Source organism: Plecotus auritus, assembly GCF_963455305.1.
Source record: "Plecotus auritus genome assembly, chromosome: X".
Lineage (NCBI taxonomy): Eukaryota > Metazoa > Chordata > Mammalia > Chiroptera > Vespertilionidae > Plecotus > Plecotus auritus.
In genome coordinates this window covers 145,885,366-145,900,613 of record NC_137784.1, presented here as the reverse complement: position 1 = coordinate 145,900,613, position 15,248 = coordinate 145,885,366, and the positions used below count along the sequence as shown (strand labels likewise).

General features: G+C 39.7%; 1 protein-coding gene across 1 annotated transcript in view; it reads left to right on the top strand.

Annotated features, from left to right (window-relative positions):
- Window positions 1-15,248, top strand: part of OTC (ornithine transcarbamylase) — a 62,473-nt gene that overhangs the window by 17,857 nt on the left and 29,368 nt on the right. Inside the window, exon 4 of the mRNA XM_080652331.1 lies at window positions 4,568-4,655. Coding sequence (XP_080508457.1) covers window positions 4,568-4,655 — 88 coding nt within the window. The remainder of the gene's footprint in view (window positions 1-4,567; window positions 4,656-15,248) is intronic.

The following is a 15,248-nucleotide window of genomic DNA, read 5'->3' as shown; positions in this document are numbered from 1 at the left end:
TTTATTAATCACACATAATGATGTGATTGTTAAGCTATTAATAAAACTAAGAGTATTTAATAAGTTTTTGGGTGCAGACCCTGTATCAAGTACTCTACATTAATTACGTGGATTATCTCACTTAATCCTCATGACATCTCTATAGGGGTGAGACCATAGGCTGAAATAGGTTCAACAAATAGCCCACAGACACATAACTAATAAATAGCAGACCTAGGATTGGAAGCTATTATCAAATTTATTTTGTAAGCATATAATTTAATTTAGACATATGATAGTCATGTATTATTCCAGTAAAATCATTTCTACAGGTGGCATTAAGCATTTTGTTAAATGGAGGCTTTCTATAAAGAAGGGCTCTGAAACTTGCACAAAATCATAAACTGTTGGAACAAATACATGAGAAAAGGAACATAAGACCATAAAAAGTTATGGTTCACAGAGTATTCATCATTATCCTTAATAAATACCCTTGGTTCTAATTTCATATGGCATTTTGCCAAGCTTAACAGTAGAAGAATCAGTCATAGTAAGGAGCTGCTTTAAATGCTTACAGAAATGGTAAACCTCAGCCAAGAACATGGTAGAGCTTTTCTATTATGTATATGTGCATAATAACAGTTGGTGCAATTTTTCATCAAAACCTTTTGCCTTGGTACTTAGAATGAAAATAGGATGTACTTAACACTGCCTGTTGCTACCCTGGATTTATGCCAGCCTCTGGGATGAGGTGATCCTCACAGGACAATCCTTGAGAATTCCATCACAAGCCCGAGTAGCAGAGATGTAGCAGTATTTCTACTTATTCCAGGGGACAGAATAACATTTTCCACTCAACCTAAGCGATATTAATTGCTCATGTAATATTTTAAAATATACTTTTTTATTTCAGAGAGGATGGGACAGGGAGAGAGATAGAAACATCAATGATGAGAATCATTAATCGGCTGCCCCCTGCACGCCCCCTACTGGGGATGGAGCCTGCAACCCGGGCATGTGCCCTGACTGGGAATTGAACTGAGACCTCCTGGTTCATAGGCTGATGCTCAGCCACTGAGCCATGCATGTAATATTTTTTATTAAAGTGTAACGCACCTATAGAAAGTAAACAAACCATTAAGCATATAGTTCAATGAATTCTTACAGTGAACACATCCTTGTGACTAATACCCAGATATATAAACAGGACATTAATAGCAATCAGAAACCCTCCCTTGTATCTCCTTCCAGTTACTACTTCCCTCATCCTAGGGTTACCACTATCCTGGCTTTGAACATTGCAGATGTTTTCTACCAGTTTTGCCTGTTTGGGAACATTATATAAGTGGAATAATTCAGCATACGCTCTTTTGTATCTGGCTTATTTTGCTCAGATTTATGTTAGTGAGATGTATCAATGTCATTGTGTGTACTTGTAGATCATTTAGTCCTCACTCTTTGTGTATGCCTGCCTGGAAAACTGTGCAATTCTCCTGTTTGTTTACTTATGATTATATTATTTTATTGCAAGTTAATTGAGCAGATAGACAGATACCTTTATTAATCTTGTTAAGTGCAGTAGCTGATAGAAAAATCACAGGACATCCTAAGAGATGACTCTTTTCATTATTTAACATTGGTATTTGACTTTCAAGGTGAAATAGAAGCTGGTGTTTTCCAAGCTGTTTCAAATTCATCACCTTTACAAAGGTGGCAATATAAAAATCATGATACTATTCTGTATGTAGGAAAGTGAAGAACAGAGAGAAGTTAATGACTGCCTTAGTTCTACCAGAAAGAGCCTTCAGAGCCCACAGATTTTTAGTGCATGAATATATATATATATGATTTCAGAGAGGAAGGGAGAGCTAGAAACATCAATGATGAGAGAGAATCATTGATAGGCTGCCTCCTGCACGATGGACTGAGCCTGCAACCCAGTATGTGCCCTTGATCGGAATTAAACCCGGGACCCTTCAGTCTGCAGGCTGACACTCTATCCACTGAGCCAAACCAGCTAGGGCCATGAATTCTTTTGAGCAAAATAACAGCTACTATTATATCCCCAGACATAAATTAAGATATTAACAGAAGAAACACTTTGTTCAAAAATATTTGATGTAGGGTGAAGAGAGAGTAGAGACCCATCCCTCTGCCCTCCTCTCCTCAGCAATTCCTTCTCAGAGGCAATGTCCCCCATTTTATCTTCTTTAAGAACTGCTGAAGACTTTGACTCCTACTTCTTAACACTTTCTATAACCCCTCTTCCTCCACCTACCTCAGAGGAAAATGAACTAATCCTGAGTTATTACAGCAAAATGACTTCTAGTCAAAATAAGAGTGTGACTTGGAGCAGGCCTGCCCTGAGGTCTTAAACTTTGTGTGAAATGTTCCTCCATAGTCCCCAATCTTCAATTATAATCATCTCCATGCTAGACATATAGTAGACACACAATAAATACTTTCTAGATGAATTTGCAGTATTCATATTTATTTATGTGCCTACATTCTATTACCTCACTTCACACATAATAGAACATTCTGTTCTTTCTGTTAACAAAATTAGATGTTTGCAAGTGAAAAGAATGGGTTCTCTTTCCAGAGTCAAAATCCCTCCTACATTCATTCAACAAGTATTTGTTGAGCAATTACTATGTACCACTATTTATTCTAGATTCTTGAGAGTGATACATCAGTGAACAAAATAAAGGAAAACCCCTGCCTCCATGTGGGTACACAGACAATAAATAATAGACAATCAATAAGTGAATGCTAATACAATATCAGTGGAAGGTGATAAATGTTGTCAGAAAGGAGAAAAATGTGCCTGGAACTGGGGGAAAAACATGTATTCCATTATTTGGATTTTGGCTTTACTCTGAGTAAAATGGGGAAACTTTGGATGGTTTTGAATGAAGGAGGGACATGATCCAACATGCATTTTAAAAGAATCTCTATTGAGAATACAGTGTTGGGGTGGGGATGGAGGCAAGATAGAAACAGTGAAACATGTTAATATGTAACTACTAGAGGCCCAGTGCATGGATTCATGCACCAGTGAGGTCCCTTGGCCTGGCCTGTGGGGATTGGGCCAAAACCGGCTCTCCGACATCCCCTGAGGGGTCCCAGATTGCAAGAGGGCAGTTCTCAGGTGACGCACCCTGGAATCGGGCTCCCTCCTCTCTGGTTCTGGGTGCATCACCTGAGAACCGCAGCTGCCAAGTCACCACAGCTCAGCAGCTCCTGCATTGAGCATCTGGCCCCTGGTGGTCAGTGCATGTCATAGCTACTGGTCAGACAGTCAAATGCTCGGCCGGTCACTTAGGCTTTTATATATATAGATAGTACATAGAAGTTTGGGCACGGTGGTAAGAATGGAGGGAGTAGATTCTGGGTATGTATTGAAGGGAGAGCCAACAAGATTCCTGATGTATTGGGTAAGAGAGAGACATTAAGGATGACTCTAAAGTTGTTGTATAAGGAAGAGGTCAAGGAAAAGAAAAGGAAACAGCAATGGAGACTGAGAAGGAACAATGGCCAAGTAGGTGTAAAAGGAAGATGGCATGGTATCTCAGACAGTGTGGCAAGAAATTTTATCAAGGACAGGGTGGTGAACAATTTTGTTAAATGCTGCTATGGCAAGAGAGAAATGGCCACTAGATGTAGCAATGTGAAGATAATTGGTGACTTTGGTGAGAGAAGCTTTGGTGCAGTGTTGGGAGACTAAAGCCTTATGGGAATAGGTTTGAAGAAAATCAGAAAAGAAGAACCGAAGAGATAAAGAAAAAAAGAGTTTTGCTGCAAAGGGAGGAAAGAATTAAAGAGATATCTAGTAGGGGAAATAAGGACAAGATAACATTTGCATTTTTTTAATTAATGAGTGAGAAAATGAGATGTAGATAATGTAAGGGAGAAATGGAAGAGTAACATGCTTGAGTAGGCAAGGGGTATGGCTTCTAGTGCATGCATGTATGTTTTCTGAAGGAAAACAGAATATGTGGGTACAGATGCTAGCAAGTGGGGAAATGGGGTGGTGGAGGAATCTGGAAATTCTCTTATTGCTGGCTCTACTTTCAAAATATATCAAGAACCCAATTACTTTTTCATCATTTCAGCCACTACCTGCCTGGTCCAATCTATTAACTCTTACCCAAATTTTTGCAACATAAGTCCAATTATGTAACCCCTCTGCTTCAACCCTCCAATGGAAAGTGATGCTGGGCCTGAAAAGTGGTAGCAGTGAAACATCACAAATGGAGTTAGACTCTATTACAGGATCCTTAGCAAGTAGAATTATTAGTGTGTTTTGTGTTCTCTGATTCTACCTGGGACATAGCATATCTGATCTGCCAGGTTTTGCACAAGAGGATGGAGAAACAGGCACACATCTTAAGGAGAGGTCAGTGCTTATATTGAAATTTCCCTACGTTCCTTGTTGTGCTTTGCTTGGGAATTCCCTACCAGAGAGGTTGGAGAGCTTTAAAGATTTTGACTTTTCAATTGAGATGGTGACAATACTTAATAATTGTGTTTCCCACTTTATTTATTTTTTTTCCAAAATGCATTTTTTCTCTTTCTTTTATTGTAGGCTTTGCACTTTTGGGAGGACATCCTTGTTTTCTTACCACACAAGACATTCACTTGGGTGTGAATGAAAGTCTCACGGACACAGCCCGGTTTGTAAATCTTCTTATCTTCAAAGATTATTTTAAAATTAATGGATACATTTCATAAAGAAAATATGCTTTTCTCTCTCAGTGTCCTCTGTACTGATTATAAAATTTCAAATTTAGGGAAAATTAGGAATCATCAATCATGACCCTTACATTTTACAATTGAAGAAATTAAGGTCCTGGGAAATAGACACATTCAATGACTCATAACTACTTAGCATTAAAGCACATAATAATATTAATAGCTTATATTTATTGAGCATTTGTTATGTGTCAGCATTGTTCTAACTCATTTAATCCTTATAACAACCCAAAGAGATTCACATAAAGAGGTGAAACAACTTAATTAGGGACATACTAACTACTATAAACACAAAATCTCAAAATCTCAATGACTTAACATAGTGTGGATGTTCCTGATTGGTAAGAGGAAAGGGATAATTATTTATGTAGCTATTGAGAGACTCTGGATGAGAGTCTCTACAATCTTCAACATGTGGCCTCTAAGGTCACCCTGGATGTCAACATCCAGCCAGGAGCTAGGGGAAGAAAGCATGGAGACCAGATACTTGCTTCAAAGCCACCTTAGCAGGGAAGTGGCACAAACTTCTACTCACATACTATTGACAATTTCTAGCAGCTCACCCGTACTCAGATAAAAATAGAGGTGGGACCTTCGAGGGAAGGTAGGGGAGGGTGAGGGTAAGGAGGAGAGATCAACCAAAGGACTTGTATGCATGCACATAAGCCTAACCAGTGGACACAGACACCAGGGGGGTGAGGGCATGAGTGGGGGAGTTGGGAGGGTAATGGGGGTATAAGGACACATATGTAATACCTTAATCAATAAAGAAATTTTAAAAAAAAGAAAAAAAGAAATTAAAAAAAAATAGAGGTGGGAAAAGGCTTGTAACAACTATACTGAAGATTGAAACATAGGGCCACTGATTCCCCATTCAGTACTCTCACCATTATATCATGTCTGGTTGAGAAACACAGAGCAAATTTCTTTGTTTAGATATTTTACCCTTGATATGGAAGACTAATGTTTTGTTTTGTTTTACTGAAAACGATGTGCCATAAAGCAACTCCTTGCAGACACTGCCTCCTTTTTATGGTAGCTGACGAGAATAACTCAACTTTAAATCTTTTTGTTACATTATTTCAGATGAAACAATGTTAGCATTAAGAAGTGTTGAACAAAAAGGATAAATAAACACAAATGAGATTTTCTTCCAAATATGCTACAACTGACTGGAATTAAATTTGCCCAATAATTCTCCTTTCACAAAAGTGAAGTATACTTTATTCAAGAGCAAATATAACAAGCTGGTCAAGAGATGAAGCCAGGATCAGAGCCAAGATAGAGTTTCAGTGGGGATCTTTCATATAGGACCAAGTGAATGATGGTAAATCAGTCATGTGTGAGCTAGTGGTTTGAAAAGGGTACAGTTGGAGGAACAGCTGAGCATCCAATAAATAGTTAAGGAGTGCAGATTGGCAGCCAGAAAGAGGCCAGGGCCCAGAAATCAGTGGAGTGGGCAGGACCCCTAAAACAAGAGACAAGTAGCCAAGCATGGGTTGAAAGATGAATATAAACATGTTTTTTTGTGTGTGTGTTTGTTCTGTACACAATTCCCATCTCAAGTTTTTAGTCAGAGAGACTCTACACAGATCCTGAGAAAAACAATCTGCTTACAAGTTCCAACATGTTTGGGACCTTTTATTTATTTTTATTTTTTTAAAAATATATTTTACTGATTTTTTATAGAGAGGAAGGGAGAGGGATAGAGAGCTAGAAACATCGATGAGAGAGAAACATCGATCAGCTGCCTCCTGCACACCTCCCACTGGGATGTGCCCGCAACCCAGGTACATGCCCTTGACCGGAATCGAACCTGGGACCTTTCAGTCCGCAGGCCGACGCTCTATCCACTGAGCCAAACCGGTTAGGGCATGTTTGGGACCTTTTAGTACACATATGTAATTAGATCCATTGCTACACCTATATATGGATACATAAAATTTGAACCATAGAATTCCTTCTTATCATTCCATCTTATCCAAAAGACTCTGAATGCAAATAATCACTCCTCCTTAAAGATTATATACTATAGACCTCTTGTACTGTTATTTCTAAATCTTTGTAAAAACCTTACAAAGTAATTATTGGCCCAATTTTATAGACAATGAAACCATGATTCAGACTTAGCAGCTAAGTCAGCAGTTAAAGCATGCTGTGTTTTTAAGGCTATGCTGTTTTGAGTACTGCCTCTTCTAAACATCCCATGAGAGGGTCAGTGAAATACGTTATGAAAATCATTGCCTTCTGTGTCATGAAGTCCCCAAGACCACCACCATGTTTGATGATTCACCGGTAGGATTCACAGCACTCAAAATATGGTCATACTCATGGCTATGATTTATTACAGTGAAAGTATACCAATCATAAGTAGCAAAGGGAAAAGGCACACATAGCAAAGTTCAAGGGAAACCAGGTGCAAGTTTCCAAGAATCCCCTCCCAGTGGAGTCACTCAGGATGTGCTTAATTCCCTTAGCAATGAGTTGTCACAACACATGTGAAATGTTGCTAACCAGAGAATCTCCTTGGGGGTTTTACTGGGGGATGGTCACATAGCTTCCTTTGTTTGACATTTACCCAAATCCCAGACTCCCAGGAGGAAAGTAAGTGTTTATTTTTATTTAAAAAATATTTTTACTGATTTCAGAGAGAAAGGGAGAGGGAGAGAGAGATAGAAACATCAATGATTTGAGAGAATCATTGATTGGTTTCCTCCTGCATGCCCCACACTGGAGGTCGAGCCCACAACCCGGGCATGTGCCCTGACCAGGAATCAAACCATGACCTCCTGGTTCCTAGGTCAACACTTAACCAGTGAGCCACACTGGCTGGGCGAAGCTTTTTTTTTTTTTAATATATTTTATTGATTTTTTACAGAGAGGAAGGGAGAGAGATAGAGAGTTAGAAACATCGATGAGAGAGAAACATCGATCAGCTGCCTCCTGCACACCTCCCACTGGGGATGTGCCCGCAACCAAGGTACATGCCCTTGACCGGAATCGAACCTGAGACCCTTCAGTCCACAGGCCAATGCCCTATCCACTGAGCCAAACCAGCTTAGGGCAGCAGGTATTTACTTTAAACCGTATTGTTTGTAAAAACATTTTAGGCACATCAAGCAACTCTTATCAGGCCTGGGAATGGTGGAAACGCGGTCTAAATAAAAGTTCCTAGACGTCATCCAGAGGCATCTTACAAGCAGTGCATTCAAAAGATAGCAGCCAGGCTTTCAATATTAACTCTTTTCTGCATGGCTTGAAAATATCCCTGCATCTTAATTTCCTTTTCTAAAATGTGAGGGAGTTCTGATCCTTAAGTTTAACTTTGTACTCTCAAATGCATGCAAATATATGAAATACAAAGTGGTAGTCCTTAAACAGAGGTGTGTCCCAATGTAAACCATGTGTAGACAGTTGCAGAGTAATTTGGATTGGGGTGGAGAGATAATTTATAATTCTGCAGGTTAGGGTTCATATGGTGTCTAAGCATATATATTTTAACAAGCTCCTGAAATGATTCAGTTGCAAAGGTGGCTGGACCACACTTTGAGAGACTCTGAATTGAAAGCTTGTATTATAATTCTGGGCTCTTGTGCTCTCAATCTATGCTAGCGCATTAGTGAAGGGAATGGTAAATAAGAGACAGCTAATAAACTATTTATATGGCTTCATGATAACTGATTACAAAGGGTACATTGATAGTGGAGACAAAATTATTTCAGATTAGTAATTATTAAAATATTTATGTATGTATTAGAAGAAGAAAATGAAAGAAATTTCTGCTTTCAGGAGAAGATGATAAATTAGGTATTGGACATATTTCATTAAAGGTTGTACCACCAAATACAAATAAATTGTCATAGACCAGTGGTCAGCAAACTCATTAGTCAACAGAGCCAAATATCAACAGTACAATGATTGAAATTTCTTTTGAGAGCCAAACTTTTTAAACTTAAACTTCTTCTAACGCCACTTCTTCAAAATAGACTTGCCCAGGCCATGGTATTTTGTGGAAGAGCCACACTCAAGGGGCCAAAGAGCTGCATGTGGCTCGCGAGCCGCAGTTTGCCGACCACTGTCATAGACCATTGGAGATAAAGACCTTGAGTAAAGTTGAAAGCTGGAGAAATAGCAGTATAAGTTCAGTGAGAGAAAATGAGCTACAGAGTCTCATAGCAGGAGAATTGCAGAAGGCTGAATCTTGAGGACAGGTGCAGTTAAGGAGGGGTGGGAGGAATTTATCAGGGTACAAGGAGAATAAGGTTAGTGCAATATCAGATGAGGCTGCAATGGGAGATAGAAATGTCAGAAATTAGGGTAACCACTGTGGAAATCTGATTTTCTTTTGTGTACCTCATTACTACCTGATCTGCCAAAATATATGACAAGATATTGCTAAGATTCAGAAATTCCATCAATCTAAATTGAAGAAGACTAGAGAAACCCACTGCCTTTCACAGAGCAATTGAACAGGAGATGGAAGGAAGTAAATCTTAATGACATCTATCTGCCAATATGCATTGTTCAGTCCATAGCAATTGCCTCCTTGCTTTTTGTAGAAGTTAAACTTTGTAAGATGCAACTAGATTAGATAATGTTTAAACAACAGTGCTGGCCCTTTGAAATAAAGAGACTAGTGCCTACTTGACAATGATTGATGGATTTGCTTCTCTATCTGACTGTCTGGCTATTTTGAGGGCCTTTACAAGTTGGTCCTGCCTCAGCCACTAAACTTTAGTGACTAAAGGAAGGGGAAATAAAATCAGATCAAGGAGTGAAAAACTTAAATACACATTCAAAATAGAATGTGTTACTCTTTTCTTTCTTGATTAAAATAATAAAACCTGTTCACTCTTCCAAATATTGTGGGCAAATTCTCCAAAAGTCCAAGTTCCAGAGACTAGCTAAGGGCCAACCTGGTAAGCAGACTGAAGAAATCCATGTCAGGACTACTATGTTAATTCTTTTTTTCACAACAGGGATACGCTCTCTCTTTTGGATTTTTTTTTTCTAACTGTCCTTTACCTAAATATACTTTAACTAGTAAGGGAGTGTATCCTACATCCATGGGAGGACAGCCTTAAGATTTGAATTCTGTGTCCTCAGTTCACTGTGGGTCCCTATAGAGCCAGCCTCCCATCAGACAGACTCAATTGTTGCTCACTTCCCTCTTTTGAAAAGTATCTCTTAACAAATCTTCTCTACCCCCTAACACAGTGGTTGGCAAACTGCGGCTCTTTGGCCCCTTGAGATTTTAGCAAAGGCCAGCTTAGGAGTACCCTAATTAAGTTAATAACAATGTACCTACCTATATAGTTTAAGTTTTAAAAATTTGGCTCTCAAAAGAAATTTCAATCGTTGTACTGTTGATATTTGGCTCTGTTGACTAATGAGTTTGCCGACCACTGCCCTAACATATCAGGAGACACAAAACATATACATATATATTCAGTTAAATTTGCTTCAGGTGTTATGGTATTTTCAGATGCTGTCAATTCTCTGGTGCTCTGCTGGGGTTGAGTTAGATATTCTATTTTTTTCCCCTTGCTCTGGGCTTGTTGTTTTAGATATGACACCAGAAGTGACACCTTAGCATGACTCAGATAACTGATTTTTTAAAAGTTTAAAATCAGTTGGAATTTAGGAACAGCAGAAAGATATTAACACTCCAGTTTCAAGGCTTTCTGTTTCTTCCATAATGATAGTTGTTCATGTCTAATGCTCTGAGTCCAGTATTGAAAGGTGCATAATAGCTTCACAGTCATTTTCATTTTAATACAGTACTTCATAATGCAGCTTCAGGAACTATGTGTATGAAAAGCTTAATATAAAACAAAATAATGTAACATTGTTCTACTCTAATTACTTTCCTTATAAATGTAATTTACTCATGGTGATGATTGCTAAAGTGGGTTCTGTTGATGTAAAACTAGTAGAAAGGAAAATGAGCACAAACCACTGTATTAGTTTCCTAGGGCTACAAATTATCACAACCTTGGTGACTTAACACAACAGAAATCTAGCCTCGCACAGTTCTGGACTCTAAAAGTCTAAATTCAATGTGTCAGCAGGATCCTTCCTTGCTTTTTCCTAGCTTCTGGTTGCTCCCAGCAATCCTTGGCAATTCTGGGCTTATAGATGCACCACTCCAAACTCTACGTCCATCTTTACTTGGGCTTCTTTTTGTATGTCTCTATGTATCTTCTCTTATCACAACATCAGTTATTGGATTTAGGGCCTACACTATTCCAGTATGACCTAATCTTAACTAATTATATCTGTAAAGATCCTACTTCCAAATAAGGTCACATTCTGAGTTTCCAGGTGGAATTTGGGAGGCACCATTTAAGCACTATAAAGCACATATGCACATGCCCCTGCAACAACATGAAAGGTTTCAAATCATTGTCATTCTGGTAACTCAAATAATGGAGATTATAGAGGAATTTGTGAATGAGTCACGGCCCTCAACAGAAAGAGTGAACCACTGTCACATTGAAAGGAATGCTTTAAAAGCTATAACACTGTTATTAAGTATATTAATACTAGAGGCCCAGTGCATGAATTCATGTACAGGTGGGGTCCCTCGGCCTGGCCGGCGATCAGAGCCGATTGGGGCCGGCCAGGGAGGAGGGACCACAGGAGGTTGGCTAGGGTTGGGGGTGGGGGGACCGCAGGAGGTTGGCTGTGGGAGTACACTGACCACTAGGGGGCAGTTCCTGCATTGAGTGTTTGGTCAACTGGTCATAATGGTTGCTTAAGCTTTTATATATATAGATGATATTAAGATAAAAAAGCAATTTTTCTTAGTTTTTTAAGTAAAATGTTTTAAAATATCAACATCTAATAGGAAATATGGTATCTCCATGAATCTTTACATAGGTCACTAAGAAGCTAGCAGGCATGGCAGTTATATGTTTTTGGATAAATGGTAACAAAAGGCGGTTACTCCCAGCATAAAATACAATATATTCATAGTTTAGAGGCAGTTTGACATAGTGTAAAGGGCTAGGGCTTTCAAGCAGGTTTAGACTTCAGTTTAATTCACAGTTCATATCACATTGACCCTGTGGTTTGGACCACTTGCTTCTGAGTCTTTGGTTCATCAGCTGTGAAATGGAGATAGGAATACTTATCTCAGTGAGTTATATGAGGATACATGAGATTATGCTTATGAAGGACAGGCACACAGAAGAAATTCAAGTAATGTTGGTTGAATCAAGTGATAGCTGAACTCAATCTCAGGATAAGCTCTGACCCTATTCGGTCCATCTCAGATTGACACAAAACTAAAATTTCTAAAGTACATTTTGTGGAGGTCATTATGAATGCCATTACATCCTACCCATTCATCTCTGAGGTCCGCAAAGCTAGGAACTAACCTAACACCTAAGTCCAAATAATATGGCTATTATAGAAGCCTTTGTGAATAAATCACATATGGCATTTTCATTCAACATCCTTGGGCTTCTTCCTATGCCAACCCATTTCAGAGGAGCCCATCTAGGTTTACTGAAGGTATTATCTTGTTTCCTCATAATTCCTATCCAATATAATAAAAGCCTAATATGCTAAGTGTCTGACTGTTAGTTGGACTGTTCGACCAGTCACTATGATGCACACTGACCACCACGGGGCAGACGCTCCAACTGGTAGGTTAGCTTGCTGCTGGGGTCTAGCCAATTGGGACTGGGCGAGATGGTCCAGACATGCGCTGGATCCCTCCTGCGGTCCCTCCCTGGCCCCGCTCATGCATTGGTGGGATCCCCCGGCCTGGCCTGCACCCTCTCACAATCCAGGATCCCTCAGGGGATGTCAGAGAGCCAGTTTCAGCCCAATCCCCACAGGCCAGGCCAAGGGACCCCACTGGTGCACAAATTTATGCACTGGGCCTCTAGTATTGCTCTAACTAAAATTATAACCTGAATAGAGATACCAGAGTGCTGAAATATTCTCCTCTTAGGAGTCTCAGCAAGTTTATTACTTTACCAACTTACAATGAGGATAAAGTTTATGGCTCCTCTAGGGCCTTGGCCTGCTTTAATCTACCTAATAAAAGAGTAACATGCTTGCCGAAACCGGTTTGGCTCAGTGGATAGAGCGTCGGCCTGTGGACTGAAGGGTCCCGGGTTCGATTCCGGTCAAGGGCATGTACCTTGGTTGCGGGCACATCCCCAGTGGGAGGTGTGCAGGAGGCAGCTGATCGATGTTTCTCTCTCATCGATGTTTCTAGCTCTCTATCCCTCTCCCTTCCTCTCTGTAAAATATCAATAAAATATAGTTAAAAAAAAAAAGAGTAACATGCTAATTGACCATACCTTCGCTATGCCCACCAGCCAATCAGGAGTGAGTATGCAAATTAACCCAACAAAGATGGTGGGTTAATTTGCATACACAGGCACCGAGAGGCCGGGGGCAGGGCGGGATGCCTGCAACGATGCAGGCTTTCCACACCACCCCCAGCAGCTCCAGACCTCTGAGCAGCATGGGAAGGCTGAAAGGCGGCTCAGGGCTGGAGCGGAAAGGCGGTGCTGGCAGCCAGGGAAAGGAAGGCCCATTCTGGCACGAATCTTTGTGCATCGGGCTTCTAGTAAAAAATAAAAATAGGAAACATAATTTTTAATGATTTGGGTTCTCGATGGGATCATTATGCACAGTCAAAAATTCCTCCTGCTGTTTGCAAGTCAGCTATTTTACTGATAGGAGATATCATTGATAACAAACTGAATTTAAGGGGCAGTTTTATTTAAGGCATGGTGGGGACAAAAGGAAGAATGCATGGCAGGACCCTATGAGAATACAACTTCTGTTTGCCTTTGGCTTTTGAAACATATTCACTATATTCTGATAGTTTAGGAATAACTCAACTCCCTCTATGAGCATTAGGATTGCTGTGTGATGGTCTATCTCATCAATATCCACATTTCCTCTTACGATCTGGTCCAGCATATCTTTTTTTTTTAGTATCTGTTTATTCAACCATAGAGATGCTGCAGCAGGCCTTCTTGGGTTCATGGAGTGTTTTTTGTTTTGTTTGTTTGGCCTTCTGTTTTGTTGTTTTTTTTTAAATAAATCTTTATTCAGATTACAATTATTTCTCCTTTTTCCCCCCATAGCTCCCCTTCACCCAGTTCCCACCCCACCTTCTGCCCTTACCTCCCCCTCACTGTCCTCATCCATAGGTGTATGATTTTTGTCCAGTCACTTCATGAACCCCCCCATCCCCCTTTCCCCCTGAGAATTATCAGTCCACTCCCTTTCTATGCCCCTGATTCTATTATATTCACCAGATTATTCTGTTCCTCAGGTTTTTAATTAACTTGATTTTTAGGTTCACTTGTTGATAGGTATGTATTTGTTGTTCATAATTTTTCTCTTTACTTTTTTCTTCTTCCTCTTCTTTAAGAATACCTTTCAGCATTTCATATAATACTGGTTTGGTGGTGATGAACTCCTTTAGCTTTTTCTTATCTGTGAAGCTCTTTATCTGCCCTTCAATTCTGAATGAAAGCTTTGCTGGGTAGAGTAATCTTGGTTGTAGGTTCTTGCTATTCATCATTGAAAATTTCTTGCCACTCCCGTCTGGCCTGCATAGTTTCTGTTGAGAAATCAGCTGACAGTCGTATGGGTGCTCCCTTGTAGGTAATTAACTGTTTTTCTCTTGCTGCTTTTAATATTCTCTCTTTGTCTTTTGCTCTTGGCATTTTAATTATGATGTGTCTTGGTGTGGTCCTCTTTGGATTCCTTTTGTTTGGGGTTCTGTGCGCTTCCTGGACTTGTAAGTCTATTTCTTTCACCAGGTGGGGAAACTTTTCGGTCATTATTTCTTCAAATAGGTTTTCAGTATCTTGCTCTCTCTCTTCTTCTGGCACCCCCATAATTCTGATGTTGGTACGCTTGAAGTTGTCCCAGAGTCTTCTTACACTATCTTCAACTTTTTGGATTTTTTTTTTTTGCTTTTTGCTTTTTCGGTTGAGTGTTTTTTGCTTCTTTGTATTTCAATTCTTTGACTTGATTTTTGTGTTCCTCTTGTCTGTTTTTGGGTCTCTGTATAATATTTTTTATTTCAGTCAGTGTATGTTTAATTTCTAGTTGGTCCTTTTTCATATCTTCGAGGGTCTCATTATATTTATCAGCCTTTTCTAGGATATTCTTAAAAAGCCTTATAACCATGGTTTTGAATTCTATATCCAGTTGTTTGTTTTCCTCCATTTCTTTCGTTTGTGATCTGATTCTTTGACGCCGCATTTTCACTGCTTCCCTGAGTTGGTAAGGTAGATTTGTGTGCTAGGTTTCCAATATGGCCCAGTGGGTCTGCCTCCCCAGTTAACCTGAGGTGGACACTCTTGGTGCACCCCTTTGTGGACTGTGTGTACAGCCTTGTTGTAATTAAGTCTTGATTGTTGTTGGTATCACTGGAAAGAATTGACCTCCAGGCCAGTTGGCTGTAAGGATCAGCTGTGTCTATGCTGGGAGAAGTTCGGTGCTGGAGACAGCCTTATAGGATTAGACTT